The 14,914-nt window shown below is 43.8% G+C and overlaps 1 protein-coding gene across 7 annotated transcripts in view; it reads right to left on the reverse strand.

Moving 5' to 3' along the window:
• Nucleotides 1-14,914, reverse strand: part of RALGAPA2 (Ral GTPase activating protein catalytic subunit alpha 2) — a 1,036,168-nt gene that overhangs the window by 982,676 nt on the left and 38,578 nt on the right. For all 7 annotated transcript variants that reach the window (XR_004538694.1, XR_004538695.1, XM_033936259.1 and 4 more), the window contains exon 4: nucleotides 12,215-12,272. Coding sequence is in view for 5 of the 7 variants with exons in the window: in XM_033936259.1 (XP_033792150.1) it covers nucleotides 12,215-12,272 (58 nt within the window). In the remaining 2 variants the exon portion in view is untranslated. The remainder of the gene's footprint in view (nucleotides 1-12,214; nucleotides 12,273-14,914) is intronic.

A 14,914-nucleotide genomic window follows, 5' to 3' on the forward strand; every position in this document is an offset into this window, starting at 1 on the left:
GATGAGGTTCAGGCACAACATAACACTTTACTGATGTACAATAATGTCCGGTGGCTGAGCAGAGGACGAGTGTTAGAGAGATTTGTGGCCTGCTTGGAAGAAGTTAGGCTATTTATGAACGAAAAGGGGGAAGACTATCCTCAACTCACCAACATGGCCTGGCTTACCAACCTCATGTTCTTTACAGATTTTACTAACCACTTTAATGTACTAAACAAAAAATTACAAGGCATGGGAAAAACAGCAGAAAGCATGTTTAGTGACATCAAAGCTTTTGAGAGAAAATTGCATGTTTTTGAAAAAGACCTTGAGAGTGGACAGCTAAAATATTTTCCCAACCTAAAAATACATTTGAATAATTCTACAACATTTGTGGACAGTCATAAAAAACACCAGGAAATCCACAAAGCATATTCCACCATTGTAGCCGAAGCAAAGGAGAATTTTAGTAAAAGATTTTCTCAGTTCCGTAAGAAGGAGACAACCCTTTCATTTATAACTTCCCCAGAAAAGTCCACATTTGAAGATCTTGATCTTTCCTGCTTACAGTGGTTGGATATTCAAAATTTGGAAAGGGAGCTACTGGAATTTCAAGAAAGCTCTATCTGGAAAAGTAAATTCAATGACCTGCGTGCGGCTCTTGAACGTATTGAGTGTGAAAGGGTGACAAATGAAATCACTGCTAGCAGTTCTGAAAATGAAATCCTAAAAGCTTGGAATTCTCTGCCAGACAATTTTAAGTCCATGAAAGCACTTGGGATTGCTCTTCTTACTTTGTTTGGGTCATCCTATGCTTGTGAGCAGCTGTTTTCGGCTTTGAATCATATAAAATCTGATGCTAGAAACAGATTAACGGATGACATGAGTGCTGCATGTGTTGCTCTGAAATTAACGCACTATGAGCCAAGGATTGACAAGTTATCAGCATGCATGCAACAACAAAAATCACATTAATTTTTTTCAGAGCATGCCCAATGCATATGTTTACATGAAGCAGTGTTTTCAGTTTGCAGTTATGACACTTTCTAAGTTATTTAAATATTATTTAAAGATGTTATTTAAAAAAGGGACTATGGCCCTGTTGTATTCCAATCTGGAATTTCCAATAAAAACGGTTGGTTTAATTGAAAGCTCTTTTGTTTTCTTTACATCATATTATTAGAAATGTAATGATTTAACTATTTTCTAATTTGATTGTAAATTTTACAAAAAAACATGTATAAACTCTTTGGGAATGCACACCGAGTCTTGACACAGTTAACAGTTTTAAGAAGTTTATCTTTTTTTTTACTCAGGATACATTTGACATATTATGTGAATAATACATTTAAAATATATTGTGTAACTGAATCAAATTCTTCCTAAATTCATTAAATTGAATGAAATCATTAAAACATTATAAATTGCCAATAAATTGAAATGAAAACCAAAGGATTGTGAATCAAATTGATTCTCTGACAATACAAAGATTCCAACCTTTAAAAATGATGTTACATAGTTCAGGCAACTTTATAAAGAGTTTTTAGATACTAAAATCTTGTTATTAAGGTTTAATTGATGTGCTGGCACTTTGAGGAAATTCTTTGGTTTTGTGCGGCAGTTTGGGCACTCGGGCTCAAAAAGGTTAGCCATCACTGCCCTAGAGGAAAGGAGAGACAGGGGAGATATGATTCAGACGTTCAAATACTTGAAGGGTATTAACGTAGAACAAAATATTTTCCAGAGAAAGGAAAATGGTAAAACCAGAGGACATAATTTGAAGTTGAGGGGTGGTAGATTCAGGGGCAATGTTAGGAAATTCTACTTTACGGAGAGGGTAGTGGATGCCTGAAATGTGCTCCCGAGAGAGGTGGTGGAGAGTAAAACTGTGACTGAGTTCAAAGAAGCGTGGGATGAACACAGAAGATTTAGAATCAGAAAATAATATTAATTGTTAAATATATTTATTGATTTTCAAATCATACAATCAAGAATAACTTGTACAGAAAGCAAGATTAGTAATTCAACGTAACAAGAAATATTTCAACAACATTAAAATAATTATAACTAATATGCTCAAGTCCTCAAATTATGGGATCCAAGATTCCTTAGCGAGAACAAAGAAAAGAATTGAGCAAAATGAACACTCTTACTCTTCAAGTTAGCTGGAGGGCTGATTGCTGGGATTAATCAATAATCTTAGGGCTTATGATTTTTCTGCCTCCAAACGAGAGAGCGCTAAGAAGGAAGTCAAATGACAAGGTTCAAAGAAAACATATTTAACTGTTTGGTGATGCACTATACACTTACAGGGGTGTCGTAAATAAAAGGTAGCACCTAAGGATGTAACACCTGGCTTCAACATTAGAAATTCACGGTGACGCTTTTGAGTCTCTCGTGATAAATCAGGAAATATCTGCACTTTAAAGCCCATAAATTCTTTCTGTCTATTTTTAAAGAATAATTTTAACAACCAAACTTTATCAATAGAGAGGGCTACTGTTACAATCAAAGTACTTTGTTCTACAGCCTCTTTATCAGAATTCTCCAATAACTCCGATACATCCAATTGTCCTTGGTCCAAGGACCTATTTAACGATTTGCTCTTGTTAGGTAAATAATAAACTCGTGATAAAGGAGGTATTGAATCTTCTGAGGCCCCCAAAACTTCAAGAAAATATCTCTTAAACATTTCTCTAGGTGATACCAATGGTAACTTAGGAAAATTAATTAATCTTAAATTGTTGTATCTGGAGTTATTTTCCAAATTCTCCATCTTTCTTCTAAGATTTATATTGTCCTTCATTAGAACATCTTGTAGCTGTTTAGATGATTTTATTTCCTGTTCAAGCTTTTGAACAGAAGAATTAGGGGCAGTCAATTCATTTTCCAGTATTTTAATTCCAGTAGAATGTTGAGACAGTTTCCCCTCTATTAACTGGAGTTTGGGACTTATGGTCTTCACTAGTCCGGCCATAAGATCCCACAATGAGTCAAGAGTTACTTCTGAAGGATTATCCAAGGAAGTTAAAAAAATAGAAGTGTCATAGTGCTCACCATCCAGTTGGGTTCCTTGTCGCTGTCTCTGAAGACTTGCTCGCTTCTCCTTGGTTGATTTGCTCTCAGCTTCTTCCAAGGAGCTCATTTCAATGTGAGCTCCTATCAGCAGGCTCTGCACTGGACTACTTGCCTCAGGGGAAGGCGAAGCCCCGACATACAGGGTTCTCATACCCCTTGCAGAGCTGCTTAGCTGAGGCTGCGGGGGCAGCGCCCTAGTGTCGGGGCTCAAAGATGTTTCCAATCCTGGAGAAACTGCCATGGCCTCGCTCACACCGCTGTTCCTCTGCGGGCCCCTCTCCGACGCTAAAAATGTTCCCTGCATCCGTCTGAGAAGCTCACCAATATTGCCGACTGCGGGGGTGACAGTGGCCCCTCCGTTTAGGCATCAGGTAAGTAAAGTTATCCAGAATCTATTGAAAAAGTTATATTGGAGAGACAATCTCAGAGCGGCTCCTCAGCGCGCCCAGCCTGACGCCATCTTGGATCTCATAGAATGAAGGTAAAAGGGGATAGGTTCCAGAAAATAATATTAAATATTGAACTAGGCCAGTACTGGGCAGACTTGCACGGTCTGTGTATGGTCGTTTGGTGGAGGATGGGCTGGGGAGTGCTTCAATGGCTGGGAGGGTGTAGATGGGCTGGAGTAAGTCTTAACAGATTTCGGCAGTTGGAACCCAAGCACAGTACAGGGTAAAGCTTTGGATTCTTGCCCAGAAATAGCTAAGAAGAAAAAAAAATTAAAAAAAAAAAACAACAAATAACATGTAACTGGAAAAATTATGACAGATTAAGTTATAACTTTTGGTGGAATTCGGTATGCCACATATATAAAATGGAGCGCACAATAGCAACACAGAAAGGTTATTTTGGTAAATTTCTGAAGATTTGGAGACCATTAGCAGATTTTTGTAATGATTAATAACATTTTCCCATAATAAGAGATTTGTTAAGTAGGGATGTGGGTGGGTATTATTTTATTTACCTTACAATATGTATGAATTAATTAAGCATTTTTAAGTATTAGGTTAGAGTTTCTGAAATACGAAGGGAGGGCTTGGGGGGGTTATTTTATTTATATTTGTCATACATATTAAATGATTTACATATTATCTAAAACATTATAAAAATATGAATATAAATATGATATATTGTACTTAAAGTATTCATGAAGGAAAATCAAGTGTGTGTTTATAAGATTATATGTATTTTTCGGATACACTTGTTGTAATATGAAAAAATGAATAAAGAAATTTAAAAAAATAAAAAAAAATAAAAAATAAATTTAAATTGAATCAGGTTGGGCAGACTGGATGGACCATTCGGGTCTTTATCTGCCGTGATCTACTATGTTACTATACAGAGCATCAGCCACATAATTTACTCCAGATATTAGAAACTGGTGATCTCTCCCAGGTATTCCTCCGGATCACAGCACAACTTAGAATAGAAAGCCCAGGCGACATAAGATGCCATTGCAGCTGCTTTTAAACCCAAGACTGCAGCTTCGAAAATTCTCTTATGAACTCCAGCCTGTGGTCTAAGGCACAGTTCTTCAACCGCCGGTCCGCGGATCGGTGCCGGTCCGCAAAAAATTTCTGCCGGTCCGCGCAGGGCCAGCGAGATCAATTCAGCAGTTAAATTTCCTGCCGACTGCAGTTCCTGCTCACTAATGTTCCTCCCAGCCTCAGGCGATTAAGACAGGCTGCCGACGTCAGGGCCTTCCCTCTCTGAGTCTCGCCTGTTCGGAAACAGGAAGTTGAAACAAAATAGACAGGACTCAGAGAGTGAAGGTCCCAACGTGGCAGCCTGTCTTGATCGCCGCCCCTGCCGAGTTGCTGAAGAGGGCCGCGGAGAGAGCTGCAGATTCAGGTGCAGGTGGAGGGAGATGATCAGCGTGTGCGAGCAAGATCCTGGGGAGCCTTCACAGTGACTTCCTCCCCTCCCACCAGCTCTCCTACTTGCCAGGGCAGTGATTTACCAGCAACTTCCTGCAGGCAAGTACTGAGAGCTGCTGGAAGGGGAGACAGCCACTGTAGGAGGCAGGGAAGCTGCTGGATAAAGGGAGAGCTGTTACTAGACTTGGAGAGAGTTAGAAGGAGAGATGCTGCTGGGAGGGGAGAAGGGAAAGGGATGGGAAGAGAAGAGAGTTAATGTTGGATAGAGAGAGGAGGGAAGGGAGAAGAAGGAGAGATGCTGCTGGAAGGGGAGGAGGGAAAGGGATGGGAAGAGAGTTAATGTTGGATAGAGGGAGGAGGGAAGGGAGAAGAAGGAGAGATGCTGCTGTGAGGGGAGGAGGGAAAGGGATGGGATGAGAGTTAATGTTGGATAGAGGGAGGAGGGAAGGGAGAAGGAAAAAAAGGAAGGAGGGAAGGGAGAAAGAAAAAAGGAAGGAAACAGCTGGCAGGGAGATTACAGGAGGGGAAGGGGGTCAGGGTGGAATGGAGAGATCAGATGAGGGAAAGAGGAGAGAGAGGAATGAGAAAGTAGAGAGACATTGATGCTGGAAAGGGGGTCAGCAGAGAAATGAGAGAGGGATAAAGATGCTTGATCTGGTGTAGGAGAGATAAAAATGAAGAAGGCAGTGAAGTTGGAATGAATGAAGTCAAAAAGGAGAGGAGGAACAGGCTGGATGGACAGGGAAGAGGGGCATAGAAAGAAGTCAGATACATATGGAAGGGGGAGAAGCCAGACATTGGATGGAACGGGCAGATGCTGGAAGGAAAAGAGTGAAAAGAAGATGAAAGCAGAAACCAGAGACAACAAAAGGTAGAAAAAAAATAATTTTATTTCTATTTTGTCATTAGAATATATCAGATTTGAAATATATATCCTGCTAGAGACATAACTGGAGACTGCAGTATTCTGTTAGTATGATATTTCTATGTAGCATTCTATAATAACTTGGCTTGTTCAGTTTTCTTGATAGTAGAGGGGATATATGTGAAGGGGAGGGGAGACAGGGGTTTTGTTGGTCCGTGCTCTGTATATTTGTATTTATAAAATCACAATTGTTCAAAATATTGTTTCTTTTTATACTTTAATAAAATACATTCAATATAAAATAATAATTACGGCTTGTGCAGATGGGATCAGATGGTTTGCGGGGACCGAGCTCGCAGAGATGGGGCGTAAACGGGGTTTTTTAATTTTAGTCCTAGTAGTTTGCCGGTCCACAAAATAATTCTTTTATTTCTGCCGGTCCATGGGTGTAAAAAGGTTGAAGAACACTGGTCTAAGGCATCCATTAATACCACAGCTCCTTCATTGGGAAGGGCAGTACTATTGGTAACCTGTGCCACCAGGGAATCTACTTTCGGTGAAACAATGAGTTGGTTAAATTAAGCATCCATCAGAGTTTTGCCATGGCTTTGGCTACCTGAAAGGGCCCCTCTGGGACCTCCTAATGGTATGTTAACATCTTTGTAATGACTTCTTGAGAGGGAAAACAGGTGGTCTGTGCTTTCGTGCTGCTCATAAGCAAGCACTGTGTGGCAGAAGACTGCAGAGTCTCTAATTATTATTATTTTTTTTTTTTTTACTATATCTTTATTCAAAATTTTAATTAAAACAAACAAGTAAACAACTTGCACAGAGAATTCAAGAATTAAACATCTTGTCAAATAAACAAATACAGGAAATAAAATACTTATTATTTAGTCCACAATTACCTGATCCAAGAACAAGGAAAATATCAAGTGAAATTTAAGATACTTAGGGTTAAATTCACAAAGCAAACCGATTGTGTACCGATCGGTTTGCAAGCCCTTAGCGAGCAGATTTCCCTCCGGCCCAATTCACAAATCTGTCCTGCGATCCACTTCAAATGCGTGCATGCAAATGAAGGGAAACGCATGCAAAGTAGGCAGGGACGCGATTCACTAAACTTTTCTCCTGACACACCAACTGGTTGGCTGATCAAGAACAAGCGACTGGTGGAGACCAGTCGCTTGTGTAAAAAACTCCACTCCTCTCTGCCTAGACCTGCTCTCTGCCAGCCCCAACTCTCCTACTCTCTGCCACCCTTCCCTGCAGTGTGAGCCTGTGGTTTTAAAGCAGGGCTGCACTGCGGAGAAGGACAGCAGAGAGCAGGAGAATAAAAAATTGCCACCCACCCCCGATCCGACACCCCCCTGTATGTAAAAATTGGGAGCAGGAGGGGTGTTCAGTCCCTACTGCTTCATAGGCCTGATGCCCCCCACCGACCCACAGTGCCCCCCCCCCACCAGCCAGACCAACCCCCCTCCCCATACCTTTAAAAATGTTGGGAGCAGAAGGGGTGCCCGGTCCCTCCTGCTCCTTAGGCCTGTGATATCTTCAGGAGCAGGAGGAAGCACAAAGTCCTCCTGCTATGATACTGGCCTTAAGCCATGCCCCAGTGCATCATCAAATGCATGGGGAGGGGCCTAAGACCCTGAATGGCTGAGGTGCCTCGGGCTCCGGCCTGGGGTGTCTCAGCCAATCAGGGACTTCCTTAGGGAGGCGTCTAAGAAAGTCCCTGATTAGTCATAAAAAATGTTTGTTTAAGGCCAATCAGAGACTTCCTTAGACTCCTCCCTAAAGAAGTCCCTGATTGGCTGAGGCGCCACAGGCCCCTCCCAAGGGATAAGCCCGAGGCGCCTCAGCCAATCACTGCCTTAGACCCCTCCCCATGCATCAAATGATGAATCGGGGCGTGGCCTAAGGCCAGTATCGCGGCAGGAGCTGAAGGACTTTGGGCTTCCTCCTGATCCCAAAGACGATAATGGGAGGCCTGAGGAGCAGGAGGGACTGGGCACTCCTCCTGCTCCCAACGATTCTAAAGGTACAGGGAGGGGGTGGGCTGGGCCTGGCCAGCCGGATGGCCTACTACTGGGAGTTGGGCCGGGCCCGGCCAGGTGGCGTTTGAGATGGCAGGTGGGAGTTGGCTTCCCTCCTGCTTTGTGCTCGGTGGGGCATCGGGCACGGGGGGGGGGCATCGTCACACGGGGCATTTTTTAGGGGTTTGGGGAGGGAGGAGACACTTCAGGGGGTGGGCTTTTTTATTTTAACCGAAATTAATTTTCTGAACTTATTTCAGGCACATGAAAGATAGTTTTCAGGGCTCATTGGTAAGAATATACCCAGATATATCTAAAGAGACACAAAAGAAGAGAAAGGACTTTCTTATAAACCAAAAGTCTTGGCTCTTGGTGCATCCTTTGTGTTGAAATTGCCAGTGAAATGTTGTCTATTATGAAGGGAAATATTTTCTGTTTTTCAAACCCAAACAATTACTTGAGTTTGTGACGGCTAGAGAAGGGGGAGGAGTGAATATTGGCACAATGTCTCCTACCACAGTTTAACGAACCGGCTGGATCTGATGTCACTATAAGGGTAGTTCTTTCTGTAACCACTTCTAAGGGACTCTCCAAGAACTGACAGATCTAATTTGGTTTGTTGTTGCTGCTCCATTTCTCATTTCTTTCTTAAAGCCCACTGAAATACTTTGGACTCTCATTATGGATGGCAAAGATTCTTCAGCGATTAACAAAATCTTTTTTAAATATTTCCGCACCATTTCCAGAGGGGAGATTATCGGAGACTTGGGAAAATTTAGCAATCTTAGGTTATTTCTTCTTGTCCATATACTCTAACTTTTTTTTTTTTTAATATATGCCCTTTCCTTAATTATCTCCAACTCCAAGGATTTTATTTGGATAATTTGCACTTTATGCCTCTTAATGCTCTCAGTCTGTTCACTTAGGCTAACACCTTGTACATTTACCTGGGAGCTTATAGCAGCACAATTTGAACAAACCATTGCTACAGCTTTTTTGAGGTTGGAGTCCATAGTGGCTATGGCCTTCCACAGGTCGTCCATACAGACTATGGCAGACTTAATAATTTCCCCAAACTGCTCTATGGAAGTAGAAGTGTTCTCACCCTTAACTACCGCAGGTGCCATTGGTAGGGCTTCAGTGAGAGCAGAACTCTTCCATCTCCTCTGCTCTCTTTTCTCCTACGGGGCTCAACAACAAAGTCCCTGGCTAGGTTGGTTGTCTTGCCTTCTCTGTGTCAGTATTCCTACTTGCAGACTGGTAAAGGAGCTGCCTCTGAACCGGGCTCAAAGAAACCCAGTCTACACTAAGGTCTGACGATTCAATCGGCATCCCTCCCGAAGTCTGGGTGGCCCCCATTGGTTGACGCTGCAGCTGAGCATCCAGCATTGTCTGTAGAAGCTGTCCTGGCCGCAGAGCTCTCTTCCTCGTCCCCATTATGGAACAAGCCCTCTTCTTTCTAGTCTTCCTTAGACTAAACCTCTCCATCTTGCACATAGCATTGTTGCTGGGGAATTGCGCTCGTCAGGGGGAAACCCTCAGCACCACCATAGCTGCAATCCCCAAGGGTTCCATGCGGTCCTTATTAATTATGTAAGCGACAAACAACATATTAATGAATTCAGGGGAAAACCCCTGTCCAGGATACCCAGATGGCACCTGTGGACACTCACGAGCTCCCTTCTGGGATTTTGCAGCCACAGCACAGCTGCACTTTGCAGGGAAGGCACTTGCGCTGCTCTCTGGCTCAAACTTGGACTCTATTCCTGGCCCTCATCCCTCATACAATCTGGGCACTAAAATCGCCCAAGGGACTAAAGGAGGCTAAGTCGGCAGCTCCTCCCCTCCCTACCTCACATGCGGCACATGGGACACAGATGATTCTCAGACGTCCATTCAGCATATATCTGGCATGAATCCAAGGTATCCTGGCCTGAGGAGTCCAACACACCTGTTTTTGAGCAAAATCGAGGTGTTTTGGAAGTAGATTGAGGCTTTTATTTTCAAACTAGTGTTTAAGCCCGTTACATTAACGGGCGCTAGAGTACATGTCTGTCCGTCTGGTTTTTTTTCTTTGTCTCTCTCTCCTGGACGCTGTCTGTCTGTCATTCATTCTGTCTGTGTCTCTCCCTGGCCCCCTGTCTTTCTGTCTTTCTTTCTGTCTGTCTCCCTGGCCCCCTGCCTACCTGTATTTCTCTGTTGTGCCATGCCTGAATGTCTCTCCGTGGCCCCCTTCTGTTCCCCCCCCTCTCCCAGAGCAAAGCATGATTGTTTTCTGCCCCCTAGCACACACCTCACCCCAAAGCAGCCCCCTTTCCCTCTCCCCCTTCACTTCTTACCAGCATGAGACACATGATTGCTATCTGCCCCCAACACATCCATCCCCCAAAACAGCCCCCTTTCCCTCTCCCCCTATTGTGCTATGCCGGCCTGCTCTGTGGCCCCCTTCTGTTTCCCCCCATGATTGCTGTCTGCCCCCAGCACCCCCCCCAAAGCAGCCCCCTTTCCCTCTCCCCCTGCCCCCTGTTGTGCCATGCCTGCCTGCTTTGTGGCCCCCTTCTGTTCCCCCCCCATGATTACTGTCTGCCCCCAGCACACCCCTCCCCCCAAAGCAGCCCCCTATCCCTCTCCCCCTGTTGTGCCATGCCTGCTCTGTGGCCCCCTTCTGTTCCCCATGATTGTTGTCTGCTCCCAGCACACCCCTCCCCCAAAGAAGCCCCCTTTCCTTCTCCCCCTGTCCCCTGTTGTACCATGCCTGCCTGCTCCGTGGCATCCTTCTGCTCCCCCCATGATTGCTGTCTGCCCCCAGCACATCCCTGACCCCCAAAGCAGCCCCCTTTTCCTCAGAGGGAACGTGCTGCCGAGGTGGAGAGCGGCCTGCGAGGTTCACTACAGCTGGCCGGCGAACTTCAGCAGGCTGCTTTGAAGAGGAGCAGCAGCGGTTGGTAAGTGAGGGCGGAGGGAGGGAGTCGCCGGCGTGTTCTGGGTCTCCGTGTTCCAAAATGGAACACAGCCAAGGAAGGACACAGCACGCCAGCAGAGATCACAAAACCCTAAGTACGCATGCGCACTTAGAGTTTTATTATAGAGGATTGGGAAATCAAATATGACTACTCTGGCAGTGATTTTGGCCCCCAAAATGGCCCAGGAAGCTACATTGTGGTACAAAAACGAGCGATTTTGGGATTTTATAGGTGGAAGACCCTGACTAACCCCAGAACCTCCCCCCAAAAAACAATTTTGTTTTTCAGGCTGTCAGCTTGTTACTCACTGTGCTATGCTGTATGCTGGGAGCTGCAAGTGCTGAAATGGAAGACAGCTTACAGGATTAACTTCTGCCTCAATAAGCCTGGCATTAGGACTGTTCGTCTCTTCAGACTGTCTCTCGGGGCTAACAAACCAGCCGTAGACCTCAACCCCTACTGGACCTTGTGCATGCAGAAGGGGGAAGGAAAGCAGTTACCCCAATCCTGGAAAATATGGCACGGAGCCACTCAGCCTGCACTCAAGCCCACTGCGGAAGAAACCTAGGTTGAGCCTTGCTCCCAAGGGATCTGTCCCTGAGATCCCAAACTGCTAGTTCAGGCTGTCCAAATGGGTGCATGGCAAAGCATGCGCAGTGCGGCTAACTCGAAACTTCTAGCTTCTTCAAGCAAGTCTGCTTGCGAGACTTCCACATCAAGGCTCCGTTGGTGAGGTCACCCATATGTGAGAATAAGCTGCCTGCTTGTCCTGGGATAACAACAATTTCGACGTGCCTTAAAAACATATCTTTTTAGGGAACCCTTGAGAAGTTAGAAATCAGATGTCTATCCATTTGTATTACTAATCTTTGTGAACCGCATAGAATTTAATGGTATTTGTAGTATACAAGTTTTATGTTTATGTTATGTTTTTATTGTTGTAAAGAAGTTCTAAGCCTTTGGGGCGGGGAAAAAAAACAAAGCTTTTAGATTTTTTTGAGATGTGACTTTAAAGAGATTAGCTTCCTCATATTAGACATCTGCCTTTATGGTTTATTAATTTCGACTGACAGAATAAAATAACATATATTTAAGTTGTATTCATAAGGAACTTTTTTTTATCAACAGTAAACACTTGCAGCACATTGAACAGCTCATCACAACTGTGAATAACAATAAAATTAACTATCAAAATTTATTTCATAGAAAATTCTGATATTTTTTTTTACTATGGGGGTCTTTTACTAAGGTGCACTAACCGATTTAGCACGCACTAAATGCTAATGCGCCCATTATATTCTATGGATGCATTAGAATTTAGCACACGCTAAATCAGCTAGCACGCCTTAGTAAAAGACCCCCTTATACTATTTAAAACCAATGTTTACAAATACAAAATCAATATAAATGACTTACCTATACTGTGATACTGCCATCGGTAAAAAATTCTTTCTGGCAGGAGTTGTATAATTTTCTACCCCCCCCAAAAAAAAATAAGAGAGATATCTTAGTGGTTTTCTTGAAGTATTAATAATAAAACATGACCTGCTTTACAAAGGTGTTTTTGTTGTTGTTGTTGTTGGTCTGTTTGTTCTCCCCTCCCCCTCTTTTTAACACTTTGGGGAACTTTTACTAAACTGAATAAAATCTGAGCTTAATGTGGGATTTTCCCACATGCTAAGCCCAGAGTGAGTGTGGCATTTTTTTTAGGGTTTTCACATTAACTGCAGGTCATGCATTAATGTTGTAATTAGTTCATGGTACTTACAAAGAATTAACATGGGAGCAATTATCACTTCCTTTTAAGAACATAAGAAGTTGCCTCCGCTGAGGCAGACCATAGGTCCATCCTGCCCAGCGGTCCGCTCCCGCGGCAGCCCATCAGGCCCATTGCCTGAGTAGTGGTCTATACCTATCTATACCCCTCAATCCCTTTTTCTTCTAGGAATCTATCCAAACCTTCTTTGAAACCATTTAATGTGCTCCTTTGCAGGGCCACGTTTTGGATTTGTAGGTATTGGAGGGCCGCAGAAAAAAATAGTTAATGTCTTATTAAAGAAATGACAATTTTGCATGAGGTAAAACTCTTTATAGTTTATAAATCTACTCCCCCCACCCCCGAAGGCCTTCTTTGCAGTGTCCTCCAGCTTCCCCCCTGGCCTCCCGGTCTTAGTTTCAGATAATTACCGCAGCCTGCAGAGAGGATTGCTGGTGCTGTAGCGTTCCTCGCAGGCTGCCAATGGACTCCGCAGCACGTTCCCTCTGCCGCGGTCCCGCCCCTCCTCTGACGTCAGGGGCAGGATTATGACAGAGGGAACGTGATGCTGAGGACGACAGCAGTCTGTAAGGCTCGCTACAGCACCAGCAATCCTCTCTGCAGGCTGAGGTAATTACCTGAAGGTAAGAGTGGGAGGCCACGGGGGAAGCCCGATGATGCTGCAACGAGCGGGCAGCACTAGTACAGACAGCACTACTTCAGACCGCGGGCCGCAAAATAGAACCTGGCGGGCCGCATGTGGCCCCCAGGCCACAAGTTTGAGACCACTGTTTTAGAAGGTGCTAAGTGCCCCCTGTTAACTCAGCATTATCTGCTTAGTAGCCTTAGGGCTAGATTCACTAACCTCCGATTCCATGTCCGATCCGTGCCCAATTGCATGCAGGCCGACAAATTCACAAAAGGCCTGCATGCAAATGGAGACGCTCATTGACACGCCCCCCCCCCACCCACCCACCACACGGATTGCTAGAGTACATAGCACAGAGGCCTCATCAAGGGGCCCCAGGAGAAAAGGAGTGTCATTACCACCCTATCTTATCAAAGCCCTAATCTGATAATGACATCACTTTGTAAAATCATTTAGATCAAAATTATACCATACAATAATAAAGCAAAATATCATAAACAGGCAAGACCTCAATTCTGCAATTGCAAATCAAATGGGAAAATAGATATTTAGACAAAACATCCTATCCACATGAAACCTTGTACTTATATATATTCCTTGTACCTTGAAAATACTTTATAGCTTCATTCATCCTGTCATGAGCTTACCATACCAATGAAAATAAGTTAAGAAAACTCTTCACTTCAAGCTAGACTGTTGCCAAGCCCTTGCAAGAAAGCTGGGATCAATGCAGACTTGGATGACTCCAGAGATTATCAGGTCACGTCACACTCCCATGTTCCACATAGCATCCTTCAATTCAGAAACCGCCACCTCTGGGTCAGAAAAATGGTTGGGTTGAAGTTATTGGCCCGCATCCTGAATCAGGGGAAGGAAGAGGGGCATTCCTGGGACAGTATTTGTTACTGTATGAACACAATGCCTACAGTCAAGTGAATGTGGAATCTGATGCTTCAGCATAACTAATCATAAGGATTATTGTTTAAAAAGACTAACTTGAGTGTGTCAATATGTCACGTGAAGAGTGAGCATGTGAGAGAGGAGTAATTGTCCAAATATGGGCAATAGTAAATAGAGTTAGGGGTCTGAAGAATAAGAGGAAAGGGAGAAGTAATTAGGGGCAGAGAAATAGGAAGTAGTCAAATAAGGATCTAATAGGTTGTGAACTGTTAGTGCTCCAACCAATGAAAAGGCAGGCAAGAGGAGTTAAGAAATGTTTGTATTAACTACAAAACCAATGAATATCCTGAGCTATGCGTGCCTACTTTGTCTTTCTTTTGATACAAACAGGACATCCTTTCTGGCCAGGAAGAAAATAAATTTATATTTATCAAACACTTTCTGGAGTTTCTTTATACACTGCTGATCTATTTCTCACAAACCCAACGGTGGTGCAGAGTGCAACCGCTTGCCGAGTCGAAACATCAAACGCGGGTCCTGGTAGAAACAGTGTCAACGTGTACGCTCATATTAAAAATCTGAAGATTGAATGTGGCAAGCAGGCTCATGAGGCACCACAGAATCTGTTCTTAGAACTTCTCTAAGTACACATATTTAGTACATGAATTTTGTGCGCATAGTGGGTGTATTTTGTGTATACATTCACAAGACCCCTATGACTGGCTGCTCGCAGCCTGTGGTAGCAACATACTATTGATTCAAGATGGCACAGGAGTGTGTGGAAAACGCAGTCTCCCCTTCACACATGAGA

Source organism: Geotrypetes seraphini, chromosome 3, assembly GCF_902459505.1.
Source record: "Geotrypetes seraphini chromosome 3, aGeoSer1.1, whole genome shotgun sequence".
In the NCBI taxonomy this organism is placed as follows: domain Eukaryota; kingdom Metazoa; phylum Chordata; class Amphibia; order Gymnophiona; family Dermophiidae; genus Geotrypetes; species Geotrypetes seraphini.